This window comes from Mirounga angustirostris, unplaced genomic scaffold (assembly GCF_029215605.1).
Source record: "Mirounga angustirostris isolate CCGP_5_RB_7025 unplaced genomic scaffold, mMirAng1.0.hap1 SCAF_10, whole genome shotgun sequence".
NCBI classification, from domain to species: domain Eukaryota; kingdom Metazoa; phylum Chordata; class Mammalia; order Carnivora; family Phocidae; genus Mirounga; species Mirounga angustirostris.
Genome location: NW_026991718.1, coordinates 93687078 through 93712664, shown reverse-complemented (window position 1 = coordinate 93712664; position 25587 = coordinate 93687078). Strand labels below are relative to the sequence as shown.

Sequence of the window (25587 nt, the reverse complement as noted above, 5' to 3'; positions counted from 1 at the left end):
CACTCAGTAATGATCAGTTCTATAAAACTCGCCCATAATTCCCTTCTGCTCCCCCCCACCCCAGTCTCTGGCAACCACTGATCTGTTTTCTGTTCTTATAATTCTGCCTTTTTCAAAATGTCACATAAATGGAATCATACCACACACAGAATTTTGACTCTGGCTTCAACATTTGTATATAGGTTTTTTATATGAACATAAGTTTTCATTTCTCTGGGATAAATGCCTGGGAGTGCAATTGCTGGGTTAAATGGTAAGTTGCATATTTAGGTTTTAAAGAAACCACCAAACTGTTTTCCAGAGAGGCTGCACTATTTCACATTCTCACTGGCTATGTGGGAGCGATCCAGCTTTGATTTTTTTTTTTAATTTCAGTGTTTAAACTGCTGAAATGCACTAGGAGATACACTCCAGAGATTCACTAGGTTTAAAATGTATGCACTGTTAAGAATGTTTTACTTCTGGAAGTGTTATGACACTCCAAAGTAAACTAAGTCACCACAAAAGGGAAAACAAGAATCATCTGGCCTACTCTTTTCCCCCAGAAACTTTAAACACCAGAAAACAATGGAGTAATGATGTTTACAAAGTCTTCAGCTTTAAAGGAAACCTTTAAGTACCCATGTTTCTATGGTGCTCAGCAATCTCTTTGGTTTTAATTCAATGTGAAAGGACCAAAAAAGAAAAAAAAAAAAGATGACTAGATGTTCTGTCAGGGACACCCTTCCAGGTTAGCTCTGTAAGCTGCAGAAAACTGATGATAAAGAAACTGTTTCTTGTACACAGAAATAGAAATGCATCATACAAGTCCAGATGATGCACTAGATTACTGCTCTGCAGATATCAACCAGTTTCACATTTATTTGTACGTACATTTCAGCATACTAATTGCCTTGTGCACTTCAGTTTTTTTTTTTAAATATTTATTTATTAGAGAGAGCTCCAGTGCACAAGTGGGGGGAGGGGCAGAGGGAGAGAGAATCCTCGAGCAGACTCCTCACTGCACATGGAGCCCAATCCCAGGACCCTGATATCATGACCTGGGCCAAAACCAAGAGTCAGTCGCTTAACCAAATGAGCCACCCAGATGCCCTGCCTTGTGCACTTCAAATTCTCCCTTGAAGTGGTTGTAACAACTTACTGGTTCTTTCATTAATTAATGAATTACGATCTTTGTCATGTGCTCATTTTATATTTGTATGAAAATCACAAATTATCCTTTAATTTACTCAAAGTGGCAACTTAGATTTGCTGATAGGAAAATGCTTCTAAAATGTCTCCCTGTTTAAACACCTGGCAGGCAGTAGCTGAGCTCATGAGGTCATATTCTGCCCTCTGGGTGCATTTGTAGGATGAGTTTGCATGCTCCAGGGACTATTACCTGTGTGTTTACACTCACTTACATTATTGAGGTTTTTGGAAACAATACCTGGAGATGAGCTTGGACCTTGGGAGATCCTTCTTATAGGCCTACCTATTTCTTCGGCCATCTGCCCTCTCCTTCCATGCCTGGCCCACATATCTGGTCAGGGGGCCGTTGAGATCCCTGTGGAGCAACTAGGGTCCCAGGGCAGTTAGATGTGAGGGCCTTGGAATTCAGACCTCTTCTTGAAGAGTTAAGTGGGTTGGTTTGACCTCTGCAATGTGTCCCTCAAGACCTCAGTAATTGCTTAGAAAAGGAGTGAGGTGAAAGAACCTCCAAAAGCAGGCAGCACATTTCTTAGCCTCTGCACCTGTGCTGTCCAATATGGTGGGGCAGCCACTACCTATAGGGCTATTGAGTGCTAGAAATGTGGCTTATGCTACTGAAGAATGGAGTTTTTAACTTCATTTAACTTTAATTAATTTAAGTTTAAATGCAAAACTGATGTTCCTTTCAGTTATTTGAAAGCTCAGTATGATTGGAACCATTTGAGTATGCAAATCTACTTTTCAACATTTTATGTACGCATTTGATGAAATCTAAATACAGAACAAGTATTTCTGATGACAAATCACCTCCCAGATCGAAATATGCTGCAAATGTAAAATACACACCAGATTTCAAAGACTTAGTCCAAAAAAAAGTAAAACATTCCGTATTTTTTAATTGATTACATGTAAAATGAGAATATTTTTTATATACGAGGTAAAATAACATATACTGTCACAATTCATTTCACCTTTCTCTTTATGTTTGTAAACGTGGTAGTAGAAGATTTGAGATCACACACGGGGCGGGCATCACCGGGACAGGCAGCTCTGGATCATGAATTCTCCCATTCTGGTCCATTTATTACGGGCCACCCAAGTGTTCCTGAACCCCGCTTTTCTGCTGTGATGTCCTAACCCCTGGCAGCTTTCTGTCTCCTTCCTAGGAGATCACACTACTTCCTCCAGGGAGTCCCACGGAGGAGTTTTGAGGTTCCGAAGAGTAAGACCCCCGTGACTTTACAAGAACGACCCTGCAATTCCAGACGCCGCCGCCAGAGAGAGCCGTATCGCTGCCGTGGTTGCCGAGCAACTCGTGGCCCGGAAGCAGTTCTCCAGCCCGCCCCCGCCGCCACCGCGCGCAGGACAACTTCCGGCGGGGCGGGCGCGGGATCCCCCTGAGCCGGCTTCTGCGGCGGCGGCGGCGGCGCAATGACCACGCTCCGGGCCTTCACTTGCGATGACCTGTTCCGCTTCAACAACATGTGAGTGAGGCGCCCTGGGCCGGCGTTGGTGGCCGCGTCCCCTCTCCCGGGCCGGGGCCCGCGGGGCTACCCCCGCCGCCCGCCACTGGCTCCTCCCTGGAGCCGCCGGGTCGGAGCCGGGGCCGGGGCGGACGTGCGGACCTCCTTGCTGACCTTGGCCGAGGCGCTGCAGCTTCATCCCGCGTCCTTGAGTGCTCGTCGGAGCCGGGGCAGCGCGCGGGCGGCCTGTCGCGGTGGCTGTCCCGATGCGCCGGGGCGAGTGGTAGGTGGCGGAGCGGCCCGAGTCCAGCAGTGGACTGCCGCCGGCGGCCAGTAGCCGGGCGGGTGATGCGGCTTCGTCTAATGCGCAGCGGTGGGCATGGAAGCGCTGGCCGCGGGGCTCGTTGCGAGGTCAACAGCCAGGTGTTGGTTGAGAATACGGACGTGGTGCAGCCCACCCGCTGATGGCTCATTTGTATCCGAGTGAACTTGCGAGGCTGGCAGCGACCGCCGCCGTTTCTTCCTTGGCCCGGGTTCGTTTTTGTTCATTTCGTTGCTGAAGCGGCGCGTTCAGCCTGGACAACCGCTTTCAGGTGTGAAGAGTCGGGGCGGGGACACATGCTGCTGGAGGCCCAGTGTGTGTACTTTCTTTTAATCCGAGTTAAGGCAGGACTTGTGACTTGCAGGTACCTTTTTTTTTTTTTTAAAAACAAAACATTTTATTACATAAGTTTCTGAACATTTAAAAAGTTGACAGAATTTTACCCTGAACACCTATAGACACATCGGCTAGATTCTACAGTTAACCTTTTGTTGACTTCCTCACATATCTGTCCATCCATCCATCCACCCACCAGTCCAAAATCCACTTTAAAGACAGCTGGGCAGTGTGTGAAAACTGAGGATCAGGTGGTTCGGATTCAAGTGTTAGGAGGATGGGAAGAACTTGAGAGGAGTTGGCTAGAAACCGTTCAAAGAGGGGATGAGCCTTGAAGGGTGGATAAAATGTTGACAGTGATGAGGACGTTCTGGAGAAGGAAGCAGGTGTGACGGTGGGAAAGTTCGCCAGACAAGTGGGAGACAGGTGTGACTGGAGGAGTGGGTTTCTCTAACTGTGCCATCAGAACAGCTGGTGAAACTGGACTTTTGCTCTGTCGTCGGAGGTTTCAGGCTTCATTGTTGGGAAGAATTTTCTCATGGGCCTCTTTCAATCAGAGCAGTGTAACTCAAGTGACTTGTGTTGAGCTCCCCCTGTGCTTGCTGGGCACTGGCACTGTAATAATCATTTAATTCTCACAGTTCTTTGAAGTAGGTGCTCTCGTTATCCGCATTTTTTGTATGAGTAAACTAAGGTACTGAGAGTGTAAGAGAATTGTCCCAGGTGATAGATCCTGTGGTGGGAGTGGATGAAGCAAGGAAGTTAATCCAAGGAGATTGGCTCTAGAACAGTGGTTCTCTAAGAGTGGTCCCAGACCACCAAGAACACTTTGCAAATGCCTATTCTCGGCTGTTTAAGGACCAGTGCTCCAGAGCCCAAGCTCTTCACCACAGGGTTATATGGAATGTGAGGAAATTAGAGGCGGTATATCAGGCAGGTAAGTCATTTAGGATGTCTTGGCAACAGCCCAGAGATGATGACTTGACAAAGGTTTGGGTTTGGGAGGTGCAGGCCTGGGAAGGGATAGTGTGCCTCGAATTTTTAAGAATAGGGCAAAACCATATATATATTTTTTTTTTTAAGAGAGCGTGCACGCACGCGCGCACACGTGCAGGGGGCTGGGGGAGGGGTGGAGAGAGAAGGAGAGCGAGAATCCTAAACAGGCTCCACGCTCAGCTCAGAGCCCGATGCAGGGCTCGATCTCACAACCCAGAAATCAGGACCTGAGCTGAAATCAAGAGTCAGACACTTAACCGACTGAGCCATCCAGGCGCCTGCAAAACCTTGGTTTAACTGAAGGGGAGGTGAGGAGTTGAGTCCTGTGGATACTGGGAGCCGGAGAACTTCCAGGCAGCGAGGGTACAGGTACCTGTTTCTGACTGGAGGAGGCAGCCAGTGTGGATAGAGCAGAGTGAGAGGGTGAAAACAGGGCTAGGTCTTGGAGAGACCCTCCTAGGAGTTGGGCTTCTCTGCTAAGTGCATTGAGATACCCAGGTGCAGAAGTCAGGTAGGTAACTGGACTAAAGATAGTAATTTGGGGGGCCCCCACTATGTAGATGGTATTAAAACCAGGACACTAGGTGACATCAGTGGTGGAGTGAATGTGGATAGGGAAAAAGAGGCTCCAGGTGTTGAAGGAGACCTTAGTGGCCCACTGAGGTGGGAGGAAAAGCTGATGGTGAGTCTTGGAAGCTGAGTGAGGAGAGCATTTCAGGTGGAGGCAGTGGGGAGCCTTGTCAAGAGTTGCTGATGGTTAAGTGTGCAGTATGCCTGCACATTTATCCCAGGAGAGAAGAGCATTGCGGGAGCGGGGGCCTGGGCAGTGAGAGGGTGTGGATCTGCCCACCAGCATTCCAGGCATGGTTACAGGAGAGCAAGTAGAGGGGGGTGCAGATGCTTGTAGGTGTGTGGTTCCATGGTGGGACCCTGGTGAAGGTTTCTTCCTACTGTTGTATTTTCTGTGTGAAATAGGAAGCAGCTGAGATTGAGAAGGGGTGGCCTGTTGTGGAGAGTTGAGGCAAGATGAGAGGGTATAAAGTAGTCCTTGAGAAGTGTGGGAGACTGTATTCCCACACGGTGGAGCAGGGATTGTCCAAGGCTCTTCAAGCTTCTTTTTGCAAGGTCAGAGTGATTTTCAGGGTATCACCAAAATGGTTTTTTATGCCTTTTTCATTCTCTCACAAGTGTACAGTGGAGTTTTCAGTTGTGTGACTTGCAGTACTAAGCATAACAGACACAGATGTGAGAATCCAGCTGTCTTCTCTTCAGACAGACGTTACAAAGATCTGTAAAATTGTTAAAACAATGCCTTTCTTGTCGATAAATTGTGTTTTTGAAAGTAGAGTGACGGGGCGCGTGGGTGGCTCAGTCGTTGAGCGTCTGCCTTAGGCTCAGGTCATGATCCCAGGGTCCTGGGATTGAGCCCCGCATCGGGCTGTCTGCTCAGCAGGAAGCCTGCTTCTCCCTCTCGCCCTGCTTGTGTTCCCTTTTTCGCTGTGTCAAATAAATAAAATCTTAAAAAAAAAAAAAAAAAGTAGAATGACTTCTGGTTTAAAAAGAAAGGTTATTCATATTAACATGTAATTTATTATTTTAAAATGAATATTTTAGAAAGTTTAAATATCAGTAGATATAACCTACATAAACAAGTTCTTTGGGGTCCTCAGTAATTTTTGAGTGTAAATGGGTTCTGAAACCAAAAAATTTGAGAACTACTGGCCTAGAGAAGTGCCTTGGTGTAAGGGTCCCAAGGAAGAATCTGACTGGATATACAAGAGGAAGAGTTGTGGGTGGCTGGTTTTGAGCCTGGCAAAATAGTGGTTCCGTTAGTTGAATAGGAAAGTGAGGGGCAGAGCTCTTTGCAGCCAGCCGTAAAGGTGCATTTTAAGAACTGCTGATTCAGGAGTATTGTGATCAGATATGCTGGTGAGACAGGTGCTGGGCAGCACCAAAGCCAGATGTGGGAGTCTTCCTCCAAAAGTTAAGGGATGGGGTGGTGGGGGAGAGGAAGTGAGAATGTAGAAGAGCGGGGAGCAAACACCAAGTGGTGAGAGGGCCCAGACTGAGCAGGTGAAGGCCCAGACACAGGAGGGAGGGACCGCTGTCAGATGCTGCGGGAGCTAGTCTTACTTTCTGTCTGTGATTTACATGCCTTGTTGGGCCCCCGTTCCATTAATGACTTACTGCTAATTAGAAAATGGAAGGTTTTGATGCAGACATATTAACTATAAAGTAACTTGTAAGGAAGAAACAGTTAAATATTTATAGGTATCTTTATAGAGGCTGTGATGGCTCAGTTTGGCCATTCGGTAGCTTACGCTATCCTCCTTAGCCCTAAAGTTGGTTTTAAAGTTGTGGATTTGCCATGTTTTGTTTTCCTGGTGCATGTTTTTAGTTTCAGTGGCTTATTTAAACTGGTTTTGTCAACACTGCTTACTATTGACATTTCTTTTCTTTCTTTTAGTAACTTGGATCCACTTACAGAAACTGTATCCTTTAAAAAAAAAAAAAAAAGTTAAATGAAGGCTAAGAGTAAGGAACACGGAGAAACAAAAGAAAAAATAGACTTGAGTACCAAAAAACTTTAAAACTTATAGGCCAGGAAACATAAGCAACATTGAAAGTAATTTAAAAAACCAAATGAACTGGGGGTAAGAGTTGTCTTAAATCTGCCTGACAAGCTGCTAACAGAATGACCTCATAAATCTACAGCAGTGCAGCTCCCCTGCCTACCTTGCCCCTGGGCAGTAAGTATGGCTCCATACAACCGAAAGCAGTGACTTCAAGATGGGTTATTACTCTCTCTGAGTGAAGCCTGAAGGTGACGAGCAGTCTGTGGTGGTTTCATGAAGTCATCGGCGACCAGGCTGTGCACTTTAACCACTATCTCACTCCCAGGGTGGCCTTGGCTTTCCTGTCCCAGATAGCTGCCCGAGCAAACAGCATCACATCCATGTTCCTGGCAGGAGGATCAACAGAGGGGAAGGTGAGAGTGACCTTCCCTTTCAGGGGTACCTTTAGGAAGTACCACACAGGCCTTCTGTATCCCATTGACCAGCAGCCCCTGCCACACTCATCCAGCTATAACAGTCGGGGGAGGAGCCCAGCTTTAAATTGGGCTTGTTACTAAGAAAGGATTTGGGGTAATAATTAGCTGTATCTATCATGTTCCCCACTGAAAAATGGGCAAAGATGTGTAAAGTTGGGGTGCTCTGGGTTATGTTGCACTGATAGACAATCCCACATTCTCAGTCGCTTTCTAGCTTTTACTCCATGTCCATTGCAGGGTAGGAGGGTAATAGTAACTGATAATTTAACAAAAGAGGGCATATAAGAAGCCAATGACGTTATTAAGAGTTCAGTCTCACCAGTCAAAAGATATGTGGATTAAAACCAAAATGAGATGCCATGCTTTACCTATCAAATTATCAAGGATTAAAAAAATGATAAAACTCATGCTGATGAGGGTAAGAGGAGCATTCTCATAAATTGCTAGTGACAGTATAAATTGCTGCAGTCTTTCTGGAAGGCACGTTGGCAGTGTAATACGTAGTACTAATTCCATTTCCCAGAAGCTAAAAATAAGAGAGTCAGTCAGGGGAGGAATTGTCAAACTGAGGTGCATGGGTCAAATTTGGTCCACTGCCTGTTTTTATTTTTGTAAATACAGTTTTATTGGACACAGCTACGCTGAATAATTTACATATTGTCTGTAGCTTTGTCCGTGGCTTTCACAGAGTAGTTACATCAGAGCTGGTCCACCCAGCCACGAATATTTACTGTCTGTCCCATTATAGGAAATGTTTGTTAACCCGAGTATGTCATTACAAAAAATTTTATTGCAGAATTCTAGTATTAAAAATTTAGAATAGCATTCACACACAACAAGGAAATGGTTAAATTATACTGTATTCATGAGGAATTTAAAAAGATTTTTGAGAAACTGAAAATAACCCACATGTCCCTTGTCAAGAGATAGGAAATTTAAATTGTTTACCCAATGGAGTGTACTGTACATTATTAAAGATTAATTATAGGTATAGGTAATGAATGACAGGGGTACATATCAGAAATAAAGCTGAGTGAAAAAGCAAAAAAATCACCAAAAGGTTTCATTTTATATTTCAAAAATTATGACTTTTTAAAGAGACCTCCATGTTTAAAAAAAAAAAAGACTTCTGAATGACACAAAAATTTTCACTGTATAATAAGGTAAAGTATTAGGATGCGAAATCAAGTTACAGCGTGTGTGTCTACTGACACTTCAAATTTACAGTAAAAGTCCCATAATCCAGGTGAGGCCATGTTTGAAAGTAACCTGCCAGGGCTTGGTAGTTGCTGAGCCAACATCTGGCCTCCTCCTGGAGCTGGAGGAGAGGTGGTAATGGTGTGTGTCGGTGGCTGAATGGCAAGAAGACTGGCCGGCCTGCCCTGTTACTGGTTATGTTTGAAGAGTGCTCAAAACAGTGGTTGTTGTTCAGAGGAGAGTCTGAAGAGTTTACAACTGAGCAGATTTTACAGAACCTTAAAAAAAATTGTGATTGGTGGTGGCCCCTCATAGAATTGCATCAGCAAGCTTACACTAAGAAGAAATAGAAGAATAAGCACATGTCAGTAAGGATGCCAGGATTGAAGAGTTTCGTATTGAGCAAATTATTCAGGCTTTCACTCTTAAGTCAGCTTTTATTTGTAGTACCAGAGAGAGAGAATTTGAATCAGTGCAGCGGAAACACTAGGTAATTGTTGACTCTGGGAGTGAGTGCTTAACTTTTAAAGTTACTTTCACAGCCACACAGCTGAAGCTAAAGTAGGAACTAGTCATTAATTTTCTAGTGCAATTATGGAAAAACAAATGTACTGAGCATCTACTTTGTGCCAAGCACCAGGGATAGAGTGAACATGACATTCATATCCAAAAGGGAGATAGTAAACAATATCCAGTGATAAGTGCTGTGCCGAGATTTAGATACAGTGCAATCAGTATGGACACAGATGATAGAACTTCAGACTTCTGGCTCTCTGCTGTTAGATGGTGTTGTTGCCACTTATATTTTTGAAGTTCTGTATTCAGGCAATTTTGTTATAAATTATTAGTGCTGACCTAAATATTTAATGTACTGACATGAATATAGAAATCACACATATATAGACCTGGGGATAAAGTAACAATGTACTTTTCAAAGGAACTTTCTTCACAATATTTCTTTTATGAAGAACTTTGTACTGTCCGTTACTTTCCACACTCCTTAACGAGACTCTAGTATGGGATTCCTTTTTACTTACAGTACCTTGCCCACTGGCCAGAGTACTTCATTGTTGCGGAGGCACCTGGTGGAGAGTTAATGGGTTATAGTAAGTATAATACCACTAGAACTTTTTTGGGTAGGCAGTTGAGATTTTAATATAGATTTCAACTGATTTAGATTGATTGCAGAGGTGGAAATATAATCATGATGCCTATAATTTTATTTCCTTTAACCACTGACAGCTCGACAATGCTTTCTACATTTTAGGCATTGTGCTCTAGGCCTCAGGGGTAGATACAGACAGACATGACCTCAGGCTTCATGGATCTTTCATTCTGTGCTTATGTTACATGTCTACATGGTTTATTTGGTACATAACACAGGAATTGTAGCATCTCCATTGAATTAGTAGCATTACTAATGAAAATTTGAGCTGTGGGTTATCTCAGTTTTGGGTACACATACATAACTACATGAAATGTAGATATTTAAAGAAATAGATATTCTGGTTCTGTGTTCAAAATTAGTTGCATTTTTAGTTTATTCCTTTTTTTAAAAAGAAACCTTTCTCTAAGCGAAAGTCAAATTAAGAGCACTATTAACCATTAGCTAGATGACTTTACGTGTTACTTAAAAATTAAAACTTTGTCATTAGTTTCCTTTATCATAAAAATGTGCCAACAGTCATTCTGTATTCATGTATAAATCCGTGTGTTTAATTACTGAGTGCAATCTTTTGTTGGCAGTCATGGGTAAAGCGGAAGGCTCAGTAGCTAGGGAAGAATGGCACGGGCACGTCACCGCTCTCTCTGTCGCTCCGGAATTTCGACGCCTGGGTTTGGCTGCTAAACTTATGGAGTTGTTAGAGGAGATTTCAGAAAGGTGAGATCCTGCTTTTCAAGTGATCATTTATAAACCCTATTTGATTTTTCTTATGGTGAAAATGTATAAGATTTTTTTTTTCTGTTCAGCCTGAATGTTGTGCTTCACAGTTTGCAGGGTATTCACATATTCAGAGTAGTAGTGTTGTCCCTATTTAGCCATTGAAGAAAAATCAGGTGAAGTGAGTGACCTGCCATGGGCTTATGTGCTGGTAACAGGTACAATCAAAGACTAGTCCTTAAGGTTTTTTTTTTTAGTGTTCTTGCCACTGTGCCAGATATTCCCAAATTCTTTGTTAACGTTGCCCTTGGCATATCAGTGATCTTTTTCATAGTGCCCCTATGGCCAAAAAAAAAAATAAATCCCTCAGTTCAGACTTAAGCAGTTATGTCCTAACTGCTTAGTAAGTATTTATGGCCTAACAAACTAGTAGCTGTTTGGAAAAAAAAAACAAATTGAAAGAAATAGTATTTTTATTTCATTGTTAATTGTGGTTACCAACTAATGAGATGTGTGTGCCTTTTGGGAATTGCATGACTTCTCAACCTTGGAAACGGATTCAACACAACCACCTGCATTCTTGTTTCATACTGATTTTCTTGTGGTACTGGGGGTTTTTTTAGTCACAGGAACTGCCAAAACCTGGCTTCATAAAACCTTTGATAAAACCTGTCATCAAAAGAAATGTAACACCATGTAATGCTGCATTTGTGATTATATCAAGCTAGTAGTTTGCCAGTATCTGACATGTAAGGTTTGTCTGTGTTTTCCCCAAACATTTGAAATATCCCACAGGGCCACCTTGGAGCACTCTGGAGCACAGTTTGGGAACTGCCAGCATTAGGGCTTTTTAAAAAAAGACCTATTGTGTATGTCAATCTCACACCCTCATTATGTGAGATAAAAGTAATTTAATTAAAAGACTCCTGCCAGCTCCCATTCTAAAAGAGATAAGAGATGTGTGTATAAGTTTAATCAGTTGTCAAGCTACCATTTATTTTTTTCTCTACTTTTAAATGCCTAGCAGTATATAGGAAAGGGAATATTTGCTGAGAAGGGCTCTTGAGGTTTTCCACTTAATGGATTTTAAAAAGGCAAGTTTTAAAGAAGTAACCATGGCCTGAAAATGCTCTGGGCCAAGTTAGGGCAAGAGGAACTTGAGCTTATTCAGAGAAGAGAGAAAATAGTATTAGCTGAAAAAGAAGTAAGTTCTAGTACTTGAAAATTTTTAGTTTTTACATATTTGTTAATGGCATTATCTTATTGAAAAAAAGTATTTGGCATTATTATATAGTGGACAGGGAGTTAAGAAATGGGTTCTAATTAGTTATTACTGTACACATATGATTTTATGTACTTTTGGGATAAATTCTCTCTCAGAGTAGAAAACCACTAAATTCCCTTCTTTACCAGTTTCTAAATCTTCATTACTTTGGAATAGTTGCTATAAGATTTTTGTGTGTGTGTATATGTACCTATCTACATACGTACATACGTGTATTTTTAACTGTATACATTAAAAACCAGAAAGAAAAAGGAAATTAAAGTGGTAAAACAAATAAAAAGCCTGAAATGAGATGTTACTATGAATCCAAATATAATCCGTAAATACAACACTAAATGTTAATGGACTAATTACTCCAGTTAAAAGACAAAGACCTGATGACATTGTTAAGTGAAGCCAGCCACAGAAAGACAAATAATGTGTGATTCCATTCTTATGAGATATCTAAAACAGGTAAATTTGGAGAATCAAAGAGTGGAATGGTGGTAGCCAGGGACCAGGGGAGAGGGGAATGGGAAGTTACAGGCATAAGTTTCAGTTAAACAGAATGAATAAGCTCTATAGTCTGCTGTACATTTACCTGTAGTTAACAATGTGCATTTAAAATTTATTAAGAGGGAAAAACCTCATACTGAAGTGTTCTTACAACAGTAAAATAAAGACAAAGACTGTCAGAACTGTATTCTATTTACAGGACATATATGTAAAGATTAAAGACAAAGATTGAAAGAAATTTTTAAAATTATCATGCAGATTCTAACCAAAAGACAGTTGGTATACTTAACAAGAGTCACATAATAGTTCAATAATTATCAGAGTAAAAAAGGGTCATTGCTTATAGGTGAAAATATTTAATGCATCAGGAAGATGTAATAATTACAAATTTTATGTACACAGTGATATAAATTCAAAGTAAAAATGCAAAAATTGATAAAAATACAAGGAGAAATAAGCAGACATTATCATAATGGGAGATTTGAACATGCTTCTTTCTAATTGATAGAACAATTAGACAGATTGATTAAGGGCATAGAATAGGGGTGAGTACTTTTCCTGGGCCAGATAAATATTTAGGCTTTACAGGCCCGTTAATATCTCTATTGTGTGTGTGCGTATGTATGTATGTGTGTATGTGTATATTAAAACACCCCTTCAAAATTTTAGTAACTGTTCTTAGCCGGAGAACAGTACAAAAATAGGTTGCAGGCAGACCCCCTTCATCAACAGATTACAACCAGTAGCTAAAAATCTTTCCAGAAAGCTATGGATTCTCTGGCAAATTTTACCAACTATTTTAAGAAGTAACAACAGTAAGTTTACTTTTACACAAACTAAAAAAAAGAACATTTTTCAACTTTTTTTTAAGGCTGAAATAACTAATACTTATGTAAGAAAACCCAACAAGAAATAAGAGGAATGAAAATTTGAAGAAAATATCAGTCTTTATAGATGCAAAAGTCCCAGAAAAATCTTAGCAGAATGGATTCAGCAATTCATAAAAAGGATGATCTATCAGGGGAAGGAAGGTTGTTTTAACATGAGAAAATCTGTAAATGTATTCCACCATATTAACAGATGAAAGGAGAACATTTGTTAGTAAGTGCAGAAAATGCTTTGATAAAATCCTATTGATTAAAAACTGTTAGCAATGAAGGAAATAGAACTTCCTTAACCTAAAAAAAGAATATCTACCAAAAACCTGTAGTAAATCATTTCAGTGATGCATTGAATGCTTTCCCTTTGAAGAGAGGGATGAGACAAGAAGGATGCCTACAGTCAGCCCATCTTCAGTAATTTACTGGAAATCCTAGACAGCACAGTACAGCAAGAAAAATAAGATACAAGGACTGAGAAGAAACAAAACTCTTTGTACACATAAGATTGTACAAACAAAACCACAAGAAGCTATAAATAAATGTTTAGAATAAAAGTTAAGCAGAGTTGGACAGTCAGTATAAAATTTAATTTCAATTTCTATACAAACAGTAAAATTTAGGAAAAGATGCCAATTACAGTGGCATCAAAATACCTTAAGCCCTTTGAGAAAAATCTAACAAAAGCTGTGTGAGACTTCACTGAAGTTTCCAACACTTCCCTGAGAGACAGAAAAGATGACCTATCTTAGTGGAGAGAGAACTAGGTCAGTGGCATGGAGGGCTAAACTGGTGTTTGATCCATGGAGCCAATGTAATTGCAATCAACATCGCCAGTCTTTTTTGTGAGACTTGTTAAATTGATTCTGACGCTTACAGGGGAATGGAAGGAGATAAGATCGTTTGAACAACAACAAAATGGGCAGGTTTGCCCCTCCAGATATCAAGCAGTAATGAGCGAGCTCTGTGTCACTGCTGGCGTACTTGTCCAGACCAGTGGAACAGAATCGAGGAACAGATGCAGGGATACGTGGATTTTGACACACTCCAGAGGAGGCAGCTGCAGAGCAGCAGTGAAGGGACACTCTCTTCAGTAGGGACGGTGGCACAACTGGATATCCATGTGGGAAAAAAAACTTCCCAGATTACTACCTTACCATACACAGATCAGTTCCAGATTTATTAAAAACCTAGATGTGAAAAGCAAAACTCAAAAGCCCTTTTAAGTAACCCATGACCTCAGGGTAGAAAAGAACTTCTTAAATAAGCTATAAAAAGTCTGACTGTAAAGGAGAGGCTCATATGCATCTTCACTGAAGTAACTTTGTTTATCAAAAGTTACATGAGGATAAGTCAAGCCACAAACTGGGAAAAGATTTGCAACAATCCTTTACATAATGTCAACTATCCAGAATACATAGAGAACCACAGTTGGGAAGAGGAAAAAAAAATGTGTAAAAGACCAATAAGGACTAAAAAATGAGAAATCTAATTGGCCTACAAAAATATATTTAGCCTCATTAGTAATAAGAAATGCCAATTAAAATTACCCGGAGATACTTTTATGAGATTTTCAAAAATAAAAATGTCTGATGCACCAAGCCTTTGTCACTGTGGGAATGGAGTCTTACCCTCCTCGGGGGAGTGTGAGCAGACTGGGAAATGGGTATTACCTAAAAAAGCTGAAGATGCCCCTATGAGCCAGTGATCACACTCCTAGTTGTAGACCTTAGATATTGTACCATGAGACATACAATAAAAATATTCATAGCAGCATAGTCTATAATAGTAGAATCCCGACATGTTTATCTGTGGAACCATGGACAACTTACAGTATATCCATCCATACAATGGAATGCTAAACAAAGGGAAGATGAACAAGATCCAGCTACACCAGGCTGACTTGCACATTACTGAGGGGGGCAAATCACCAAATGATATACAAAGTACGATAGTATTTATATAAAGTTCATAAATAGGAAAAACTGTACTAGGTGGTGAATCTACAGCAAAAACCAAGGAGCAAATGAGAGTAAGAGTCAAGACTTGGAGACCTCTGGGTAAAGGGGATGGCTGTCAATGCCCAGAGAGACCTGAGGGCTTCAGGGCTGCCAGTGTCAGGCAGCCCGTATCCTGTCGTTACGCGTGGGCCATGGGCACACAGGTGCCTGTTATTGCTCAAAATCTTTAATTTGCACGTATAGGTGAAAATATTGTATCACTAGTTGATAAAATGAGCATGTCATTTACAGTGATATAAAATACACAAGACAATTATGGTTTAAAAAAATGTTTTAAAAGTTTATCTTTTAAAGAAAATACAGGTTTTAAAATGTTAGTATGCTAAGAGAAAATCATCTCTTTGTACCTCAAAATAATTGTCATAAATCCTCAGTAATAAAAATGGATATGAGGTAATCAGCTGCAAAGTCCTATTATTACCATTCTTTGAAGAGTAGTCAAAGCCAACTAAAAACAAGTGTTTTTAAAAATATGTAACTGACATTTCCCCTTTTTTTTTCCTTAAAGAAAGGGTGGATTTTTTGTCGATCTCTTTGTAAGAGTATCTAACCAAGTTGCAGTCAACATGTACAAGCAGTTGGGCTACAGTGTGTACAGGACGGTCATAGAGTACTACTCGGCCAGCAACGGAGAGCCCGACGAGGATGCCTATGGTGAGCTCCCTTCTGTGGCAGTCTCCCCCAAGAGAAGCCAAAACACTTACATTCATTCTACACACTAGTCATTTTAACAAATGGAAAAGAATCATAGTATTTGTTGGACTTAATATTTTAAATTTGAGCTATAATATTTAAATCTCCTTTAACCTGCCTTTATGAACCTATCAATGGTTAAATTACATTAACCAATGGTTAATTGCTATCAGTCATTTTATTATGTTACCGGCATGTTAATTTTACTAAGAGTTTGTCAAAAGAACATTGGTATGAAGAGCTGAGTACTGGTGACTGGGAGTCTCACTTAAAAACATTTGTCTCTGAGGACCTAGGAAATGGGGTAGGGGACAAACCTCTTATGAGAACTTTACATACACACTTTGACATAAGGTATTTTGGTATTTGGGTACTTACATTAAATTTTGCTTCCTAACAGATATGAGGAAAGCACTTTCCAGAGACACTGAGAAGAAATCCATCATACCATTACCTCATCCTGTGAGGCCTGAAGACATTGAATAACCATGGGCAGTGGTTCTTAGGCTGATGCTCCAGATATTTTATGGACAATATTATTTTCATTGGATGATCTTGGAGCTCTATTAGGAGAAAAGTAATCATTTAGGTCTCACAGACTTCAAGAAAATACAGGTTATAGACTTGAGTCTCATTGTTTCCAGTTAGCAATATCCTACCTACTAAAGCTGTTCACTGTAATAAAATTCAGTCAAAAAGGCAGCTGGGTCAGATGGAAACATTCCACTATTTTGTTTCATAATATTTACTATATGCTAGGGAAAAAACTTGCTCCAGTCTCCTCCTAAATTCTGTGCCTGAGAACCACTGCTACATACATATTTTTTATTTTGTATCGAACTGTTAATTGAAGCTTTAAAAGCATATATGAAATGTATAAATCTAAGATGTATAATAAAATGCACTGTAGACTATGAATGTGTTCTGGAAGCTTGTTGGTCATTTATAAAATTACATCAGGATTGAGAAGAGCCACCATTTAGGATATGATGTTTCTCTTGTTTGGCTTACGTAGAAAGCATTTTTAAAATACATGCTTGAAACAGCCCCTGCCCAGCAATATTTAGGCATCCTTCTTATTGCATAGTAAATTCTTCCCAGATACTTGTTTACATACTGTTAAGTCCCAGATCTTTTCCTTGTCTAATCTCACACTACTTTGCTTAAATCCTGCCTTTGAAAATATAAAAAGACACTGAGGTTTCTTTAAAGGGGAAAAAACCTAATTCCAAAAGAAAGGCCATAAAACTAGGTTGTGGGCGACCCATGTAGTTTCATGTTTAGTTTTCTTTACTTGTAATACCTGAAAATATCCAGTGAGTAAAAGAAGTGGCTAAAGAAAACCCCACAGAAACGATTACTAAAAAGCTTTTGCCTCTTAAAGGACTTACCCTGGTGGAGTTGAAGGTGAGAGACATCTTTCATGTTCTCCCATGAGAAGGTAAACTTTTTCCTTCACGCATTTCATGCTGGCACCAGCCAGAAAGTGGCGGTAGGAGTTTACATTGGGAACCTGACTATTAATTTTTGTTCTTATGCAGCATAAACCGGACAGAATTATAGAAGACTCTGATAAGTCACTTAATTAGCATTTTGACCTGCTTTCATCTCACTCCTTGACTCTGTACTTAGCTAAAGGGTATTAAAATCAGAAATGTTCCTCCTGGCTAACCAGACCTCAGTACTCCATAGTCAGGACCCACGTGACACCCAGCAGCTGGGTGACACTGGTCCAGAGCTGGAAGCACTGAGGCTGAACACAGGTGTGCCTTTGATCCTGGCCGTCTTAGCCGCCTCTGCCCTCAAACACTAGCTTACTTTCAAGATACAATTCAGTACCATACTGACTAGCTTTTTTTATTCTTTAACATTTTTGTACATTTAGTAAGCCTTACCCAATTAAATCTGCAAATAATAAAGTTGCTAGTTGCCCTCCCAGGTGAAAAAATACTCTTGAAGATGACAGTTCGAGTCAAATAACTTGGGCAGTGAACAAAACAAAAAAATAGGCCTGAGAAATCAGGCCAGATTAAAGAAAATAATCAGATCAGTTAATTAAGGCAAATATTTTTTGCTTGAGGATATGAGCAGTGCTTCAACAAATGTGTTAATATCTCTGTGCTACTTTAAGTTTTCTTTTTTGGCATTACAGTTGGTTACCTTTGGTGTTTTTCACGTGTTCTAAACCAAGCCTAAGTTAAATGTATCCTGGATTACAGTAGCTACCTTCTGCTGTAACACACTAGGGGATGTTTATTGGTACTACAGGTAGAAATGATTCCCTCGTCCAGTAAGGTTGGGAAACACGCCAGCATTGCTATTGGGGTTCATCATGTACAGTAACGTATCCAAGGCTCTGAGAAGCTGAACTGTAAAGAGAGTTGATTAACAAGGCTCAACCTTAACCTGGGGTTTCCTAAATTTACTGGAGCAGGGGGCACTGTTTTTCACAGCACATGTGTTACTATTCTTTAAGCCATTACAGAGCTCAATCAGTGGGGGAAACTGATTACAGCATGAAATTTGACTAAAACATCTTGGTAACAAAAAGACCTTGGTCGGAAATACTATCAATTATTTCCCAACTGGTGTTTTCAAAAGCATGTAGTACCAATGGCCACTGTTAAGAAAGTACGGGTATTTAGAAGTTAAATTAATCCAAGCACATTCAATTCTACAAGGATGAACATGTTTAGGAAAGTGGCTGGGAATGAACATTTTATTGAGCAGTCACGATGTGCCAGGTATATTCTTTTTCTAATCTTCAAAATGAGTTGGCAGACGGCCATTTTATGAGAGAAGAAACTAAAAGATTAAGTTATAGATTACTAAGTGGCAGCTGGGAATGGAACTCGAGTCTGTGTGACTGAAGATGTGAAGAAGTTAGAGATTTCAGGTGAGTGCACTAAATATCTTTATGAAGAAGACAAGCATAAAAAAAACTTTAAAAGTTACTGTAGAATGTAACTTGAACACTTCTAGAAAAACACTTTGAAAAGTGCAGGTCCATCTAAAATAGTTGAAAGCATTACCTCAATTAGATTTCCTAATGCATGATATGGACAAAAAAATGTTTGGACTCCGATAAAGGAAACTAATGGTTCAAAAAATTTTCTTGCAACCCCCCACCCCTCACTAACCCAAGAACATTTTAAAAATAATTCAAAAAATAGCTATCAAAGACTCCAATTCCTTACTGGTGAAATATACAAAAACTTACGGAGTCACAAGAGTTCCGAATGGTTAATTTATAAAAATAATAAAACACTTATCAATATGAACAAGAGCATCAGGATTCACTTTCATCAATGTCCTTATCTGGGTCTTGCTCTGCAGCCTCCTTTTCCTGTTGCTGTTTCTTCCAAAGTTTGGCCATGGCCAGAAGCTTGAGGTTGGGTTGGTTGGCAGCATCTTCTGGAAAGATGTAATCATAGTACTCTTCCCACCCTGCATCAGACTATGGAAAAAAAGTAAAACAAAAGATAAGCCAACATGTGGCTGAAATACACTGCAGTTACTTTAAAGTGGAGAATTTTCACTGCAAAACCCTGGAGTGTTCAAATTCAACTTATGTTCATTTACAAAACACCACCAAAGCCCATTACAGAAAGAACAAGGGCTGGGCCTGCAAGATTGGGTGAACAAGTAGCTGTGGGGTAACCAGGTGATGCACATTAACAAGGGCACAGGGTGTAATGAGCACTGCGTGTTATATAAGACTGATAAATCACTGAACTCTACCTCTGAAATTAACAATACTTATGTAAATGTTATGTTGATTAATTGAACTAAAAAAAAGAAGTAGCTGTTGGGGTTGGTGTTGCTGCAAGTCGACCAGCTCACGGAGAGCTAAAAACCAGTGGAAAAAGATCCTAAAAATTAAAGCACAGCTCCTCTATACTCAACCAAGATACTCTTTTTTTTTTTTTTCCATCTTGTAGTTTTCTAAGATTTTAAATTTTTAAAGACTGGGACGGGTTGGGTGGGTTGGCTGGTTAAGCGGCTGCCCTCAGCTCAGGTCATGATCCTAGGGTCCCAGGATGGAGTCCCAAGTCAGGCTCCTTGCTCAGTGGGGAGCCTGCTTCACCCTCTGCCTGCCACTCCCTCTTCTTGTGCTCATTCTCTCTCTCTGATAAATTTAAATAAATTAATTTTAAAGACTTACATCATACTCAGTTCGAAAGCCGTCAATCTGTGCACTACTATTCTGACTCCCTGCCCTTACAGCCCCACCTCAGACTGGTCACTGATGTGGCTTCCTACACACTGCTCTAGTTCCAGCTTCCACCATCACTTGCTCTGCTTATAACAGCTTCCCAACAGATCTTCCTCCAATGTAAGCCAGCCCCTGGGTCATGTTGTTTTGTGCATAAGAACCTTCCTATAGCTGTGTTTCCATGGTAGCCAGGCTGCAATGGTCTCCTACTCCAGGCTGTCTGCTCCCATGCTCAGATTGTACATACGGCACTTAGAAGTACAAATTTCAAAGTCAGATGCATTTCTGCTCATCTGACATGAGATGACCAGCTCCACAGGCTCAGTTCTTACCCCGTCATCAGCCTGGACCTTTCTTCTCTTCTTGACTTTCTCTGGCATGAGTTTGTCTACTCTCTCCTTATCTGATACTGTTCCAAATTCATCTTCAAAGCTTCGCCAGGATTCCAGCAACATAAGTCTCTCTTCCTTTTCTTCACAGTTCCTCATGGTTTTGTTAGCCTCTTCATAAATTTGTCTGCATTTAGCCAAACTTCCTTCTTTCCCTGAAGACAGCTCAAACTGTGCAAAGCTGATCCATACCTTATGAAAAATTATTATAGAAGCAAATTAACCATGTCATCCAGAAAACGATCATGTAATAATGCTAATTTCTAGTTAATGACATCTGAACATACTAATGTATTCATCTGTAGTATTCAAAGAACATATTGATTATATGCTTCAATAATGTTGAAGCAGTCTGCTTCTATATCCAATTAGGTGTTTGACATGGTCTTAAAATCCTGAAAAGAGTTTAACTTTTTATTCAATCCTGTGATATTCAAGTTAGTCCCATGCAGTATAAATATTGACCTGGTATAAGCTTTATATTCCAAAGTCCTCTGAGACTCATGGGCTCTTTCTAAAAGCAAGAAAAGCACTAAAAAAAAAAAAAAAAAACAACAACAAAAAACCTGATACACTTAAAATACAGAAATACGATATTTCCTTCAGAACTGCTGATTTAGGCAAAATCAAAGATAATCAACAGAATGCAGGATACCTTGACATGTTGTGTCCGCTGAAGCAATCTTCGGTAAAGATTTCGTGTTCTCTCAGTTTCTTCCTGCTCAATTTCAAAATCAATATATGACTTCCAAAGCACCTAAGGAAGAACTTAATAAGTCAGCCTTGACATTTAAAGAGCAACATGTCCCTATCAGCTTAACGACCATTCCAACCTAGGACATCCAGGAACCTAGGACTTCTATGAACAATTAAAGAACAGGTAGCATCTGGACACAATAAAAACAGTGGCATTTACAAGCTGGCCAAAACTTGGCTACCATTCTGTATTATTAGATAAAAGGCTTTGGATTCATTTTTGGATTCTCTTTCAGAGTTTTTCAAATGCTGGACTTATCAAGAAAAGCTCAGAGACTTGCCAAGTCTCCCAGACACTGCCATGATCCTGTCACATACAACTGACATTGCCGGGAGAAAACATGGCTTGATTAGCCAGGATTTACTCTTCTTACCTCCACTGTAAATTCCTTGATAGCTTTGAGTTCACCTCAACAACTATTCAGTAAACAGCAGTGCACCTACTAGGTACTGCCTGTCAGGGGACAAGGATGGAGTAACATGTGGCCCGGACGCCTGGGAGCTGAGGCCAACTGACAGAACCATAATACATAAAGACCTGCCCTAATTCAGCCGGTGGGACCCAAGGCATAAAATGCAGAGTCACATTAGGGCAAGACTCACAAAAAGGTGGGTGAGTTCAGTGGCTCTCAAACAGGTCCTAGTTGTGGCTTGGCGCCACCTTGTGGCTTAAGTTTAAATAGGGAAGGGACAGGCGAGGATGGTGGCAGTAGTTTAATTTCAGAAATATCCTGGTTTAGATAGAGCTTCTTTTGCTGACCCAATCTGGGAAAAACTGTGCCAGGAGAATCCTTGGATGTGCAGTCTCAACCTTCATCTGCCCTATTCTCCAGAGCTGCCTGCTGCGTATTTCCTTGCCTGGCCGTCCCTGTCCCATCCCCTTTAGTTAGCCTTCTATTTGAAGAAGGGAGGAAGAGAGCCAGTCACCTGCCCCATTATATCCCAACTCATTCTGGTGTCATCATGGGGCTTTGCTGGACTCTGGTATCCTACTAGAGGGCTGCTTCTCCCACTCCCATCCTTCTTCTATCCCCTCAACAGTAAAGTACTAATCTGGAGTAGACAAGACTGCAAGTGAGTTTATCTTTATACTCTAAAGTGCACAACATGTAGACGGTCATCTAAAGCAGTACTAGGGCAATATCTAAAACAAAATCATATTCATCTCGAGATTCTCACCTCTGGCATGTCTAAGCGTGGCTGACTGATGGCTAACTCATAGATTGCCCGGGCTCTCTCAATATCACCAAGGATTGTTTCTAATTCTGCAAATTTAATCCAGGAGGTACAATTTTCAGGTCCAAATTCCAAGAACTTTTCATAAAGCTTCCGGCATCTGTCAAATTCTCGAAGCTGCAGCTCCAATTCTATGTAACCTTTAAATAACTTGTTCTTTGGACATTTGCCTATGGAAGTTCCCTGGAAAATAAAATGACCAAACCACTGTGATATGTGGGTTCAACCTCTGTACAGATATCACTGACCTACCCCAGCAACTCTTCTCTGCTGAGGAAGAACCCTCTCTGGTATCACATTGTCCACACTGGTGTTTGACAGAAGGCCAATGGAAATCCTCTACTTCACCTAGGGGTCAAGAGGGCCTATGCCCACTGGTGCCTGTTCAGCAAGAGAGGGCTGCTGAACTGTCTGCACAAGTATTCTGGATTTTAATTAAGTTTCTCAGGAGCGCCTAGGGAATACGGATGTCAGATGGATGAAACCTCCTTTAAGTAAAGTGGTAACCACAGAATGAAAGCTGCCTCGCTGCCCAAAGCCAGGGCAAGAGTGGCTTACAGAAGGACACCTGCATTTAAACAGCATTTGATCTTATTAAGAGACTTTAGAACAGCTGTTAAGAGGAAGGTGCATGTAATACCCCCTGGTTTTGCACAAGATGAGTCTACTCAAGAGCTGATTTAAGATCTAATGTGATCTAACGTCAGATCTTTCCAGTCTGAGAAAAGATCTGGTAACTGGCAGCTACAGATAAAGCTTCCAATGTTAAAAAAGAGTAATTTAAACATTATCACCTGATTTTTTTTTTTTTTAAGATTTTATTTATTTATTTGACGGAGAGAGAGAGTGAGCGAGAGAGGGAACACAAGCAGGGGGAGTGGTAGAGGGAGAAGCAGGCTCTCCACCAAGCAGGGAGCCCGATGCGGGGCTCGATCCCAGGACCCTGGGATCATGACCTGAGCCGAAGGCAGACGCCCAACGACTGAGCCACCCAGGAGCCCCTCACCTGATCTTTCTTCAAAAGGCCATGCATCTTCTGACACATCTCAGGTTATAAAGGCAGAATACTTCTGTTGCATTCTTAGTAGGAACTGTCCAACTTGTAAGCACTAAGATTTAATTTCCTTCTCAAAGAAGTCAGTGATGCATCTTGATCCTTCCCCTTTTTTTCAAGATTTTATTTGAGAGAGACAGAGCGCGTGCGCACACACAAGCATGCATGCGAGCACAGGGAGGGAGGCAGAGGCAGAGAATCCCAAGCAGACTCTGTGCTGAGCACAGAGCCCAGTGCAGGGCTGGATCTCAGAACCCTGAGATCATGACCTGAGCCAAAATAAGAGTCAGATGCTCAACTGATTGAGCCACCCAGGTGCCCCTTGATCCTTTCTTTACTTACCAAAGCTCTTCTGGCAAATGGTAAATTTTTCTGTCTTATTTCAAATTGTGCATATAGTAACCACATCTTGGCAAATGTGAACTAGAAAACGAAAGCACAAAAAACATCTAAAAGAGTCGTTTCAATTACACTGAAGTTAAAAATTTAGTAAGAGGCCACATGCAATTAGATTTCCCTAAATATTCAGAGCTAGGACAGATGTATTTTCTTGTTTTTAAGCAAATATGATGTTGTTTATTTCACAAAAGTTACAGTAATCCAAATACTTTATCGTAGTGCATGGCCCTGCTGCCCCTACTGGGAATTGGCTTTGTTTTCTGGGTATGCTTGTGAGCAGGCAGAACATGCCATCTCTATTCTAGAAGGTAGTTCGGTCAACATCTCTACTTGTTTCTCATGATGGGAAATAGGGCAGAGATAATGTCTCAACCATTTCTAGAACTCGCATGCCAGTGTTCACCCATGCACACTTATGTATGCTCTGATGCCAACAAACACCTGTTCGTTGTTTCCTGCAGATGCTGTGTGCTCTCTGGATGTGTGTCTTCCTCCTTCCACTCGGTCATTCCAGTTACCCACCCTCTTCTGAATTTCTACATTTTCTATATTATTCATTTGTCAATGCAGGCTGTCCTCTCAACCAGACTGTAAAGTGTTTTTAGAGACAAAGAGCATACTTTTGAAACCTAAGTTTTCAGGGTGCCCCGCACAGCAAACTATTCAAACAGTAAGTATTATTTCACAAGTAACAGAAACAGGATTTTGAAACTTTGGAACAGAACATTTAGAGCAAACATACCTTTTTATGAGGAATTAATTCCAAAGAAGCTTGATACACCTGTCTCGTCCTCTCAGGATCCTGTATTAGGATAAGAAATTTTCACCGACTATTGGAAGTCTGTTACTAATGTTAGTTTTGCTAGCACTAGTAAAAACGTACACCCCCACCCAGAGTGTTTTCACAGGGTGCTATTCTCAAACCCTGATTTCATCATTTATGATCAAATGTGAACTACCTGTGGCCCTCAAACTTTGGTTAAAGAATCACCGAGATAACCATCAATCTTTGAGAGCTTGTCTGTGGAAAGGCTTTTCGCCTGATAGCAGAAAGAGATGTTTTATAGTCTCAGATCAACAGCACAAAGCTAGTCTCTCCCAATTAATTTATACACACCTGATTTCTGAAAATCCCACTTGATCTTTTACTAGAAGCAAAGACGTGTCATCTAGCTGTGATCCCTACTTAGGAGGCAGCCCAGAAAATGATACAAAATAAGCTAAAGACTGCTTCATTGTTCCTTCCAAGTTCCAAGTGATAATGTGGTGCCTCAGGTTTGAAACACAAAATGCAACAAAACCAAAACACCTCACCTGGGCCCAGGACAGGTATACAGAGTTTAAAAGGCTGCAGAGAGACTATGTAACTGTATGGCTGAGAATTTAAAACGAGATTCCTGTTTCCGGGATTGTACATGTCAGTACCCACCGCTAGCCACGATGGCCGAGGTGTACGCACAGGGGTGAGGCAGCCAGGGAGGGGGCAGCTATCAATAGCCGAGGCATAATTCCATTTTTTACCTTGGCCTCCAATTCTTCATAGAGTGCATAGTTGACCCACAGATAGATGTAGCGCTTCCAGTGCCGCTTCTCTTGAATGGGTGGCACATTGGCAATGGCTCTTTCATAGACTTCTCGAACGGTTTCTGCTTCTGCATCACTTTCCACCAAGCGCAAATAATCAAACCACGCATCATAATTGTGTGGATTAGCCTAGAAAGACCAC

The 25587-nt window shown here is 41.0% G+C and overlaps 2 protein-coding genes across 5 annotated transcripts in view; one reads left to right on the top strand and one right to left on the bottom strand.

The window, feature by feature from the left end:
• Positions 1-2535: 2535 nt before the first annotated feature.
• NAA20 (N-alpha-acetyltransferase 20, NatB catalytic subunit) lies at positions 2536-16729 on the top strand. Of its 4 annotated transcripts, XM_054509988.2 has the most exons (7): positions 2536-2675; positions 6776-6800; positions 7210-7297; positions 9597-9663; positions 10304-10439; positions 15627-15772; positions 16212-16729. In XM_054509988.2, the coding sequence occupies exons 1-7, from the start codon at positions 2651-2653 to the stop codon at positions 16295-16297; spliced, it is 573 nt and encodes a 190-aa protein (XP_054365963.1). In that variant the 5' UTR covers positions 2536-2650; the 3' UTR covers positions 16298-16729. The 4 variants fall into 4 exon arrangements, with proteins under 4 accessions (XP_054365963.1, XP_045741314.1, XP_045741315.1 ...); XM_045885358.3 differs by lacking the exon at positions 7210-7297 and having other exon boundaries at positions 9573-9663; XM_045885359.3 differs by lacking the exon at positions 9597-9663.
• CRNKL1 (crooked neck pre-mRNA splicing factor 1) overlaps positions 13093-25587 on the bottom strand; it is a 28537-nt gene continuing 16042 nt past the window's right edge. The window contains exons 8-14 of the mRNA XM_045885356.3: positions 25383-25574; positions 24604-24663; positions 23805-23885; positions 22352-22591; positions 21072-21173; positions 20360-20608; positions 13093-19268 (exon numbers count right to left, since the gene is read on the bottom strand). Of these exons, the coding sequence (XP_045741312.1) occupies positions 19101-19268; positions 20360-20608; positions 21072-21173; positions 22352-22591; positions 23805-23885; positions 24604-24663; positions 25383-25574 (1092 nt within the window). The 3' untranslated portion in view covers positions 13093-19100. The remainder of the gene's footprint in view (positions 19269-20359; positions 20609-21071; positions 21174-22351; positions 22592-23804; positions 23886-24603; positions 24664-25382; positions 25575-25587) is intronic.

Bases quoted from the DNA above. Each gene is read 5' to 3' on its own strand.
- NAA20 (XM_064572746.1), top strand. From the start codon at position 2,623: ATGACCACGCTCCGGGCCTTCACTTGCGATGACCTGTTCCGCTTCAAC. The intron at 9,664-10,303 runs GTAAGTATAATA...TTTTGTTGGCAG, and splicing joins TGGAGAGTTAATGGGTTATA to TCATGGGTAAAGCGGAAGGC. The intron at 15,773-16,211 runs GTGAGCTCCCTT...GCTTCCTAACAG, and splicing joins GCCCGACGAGGATGCCTATG to ATATGAGGAAAGCACTTTCC.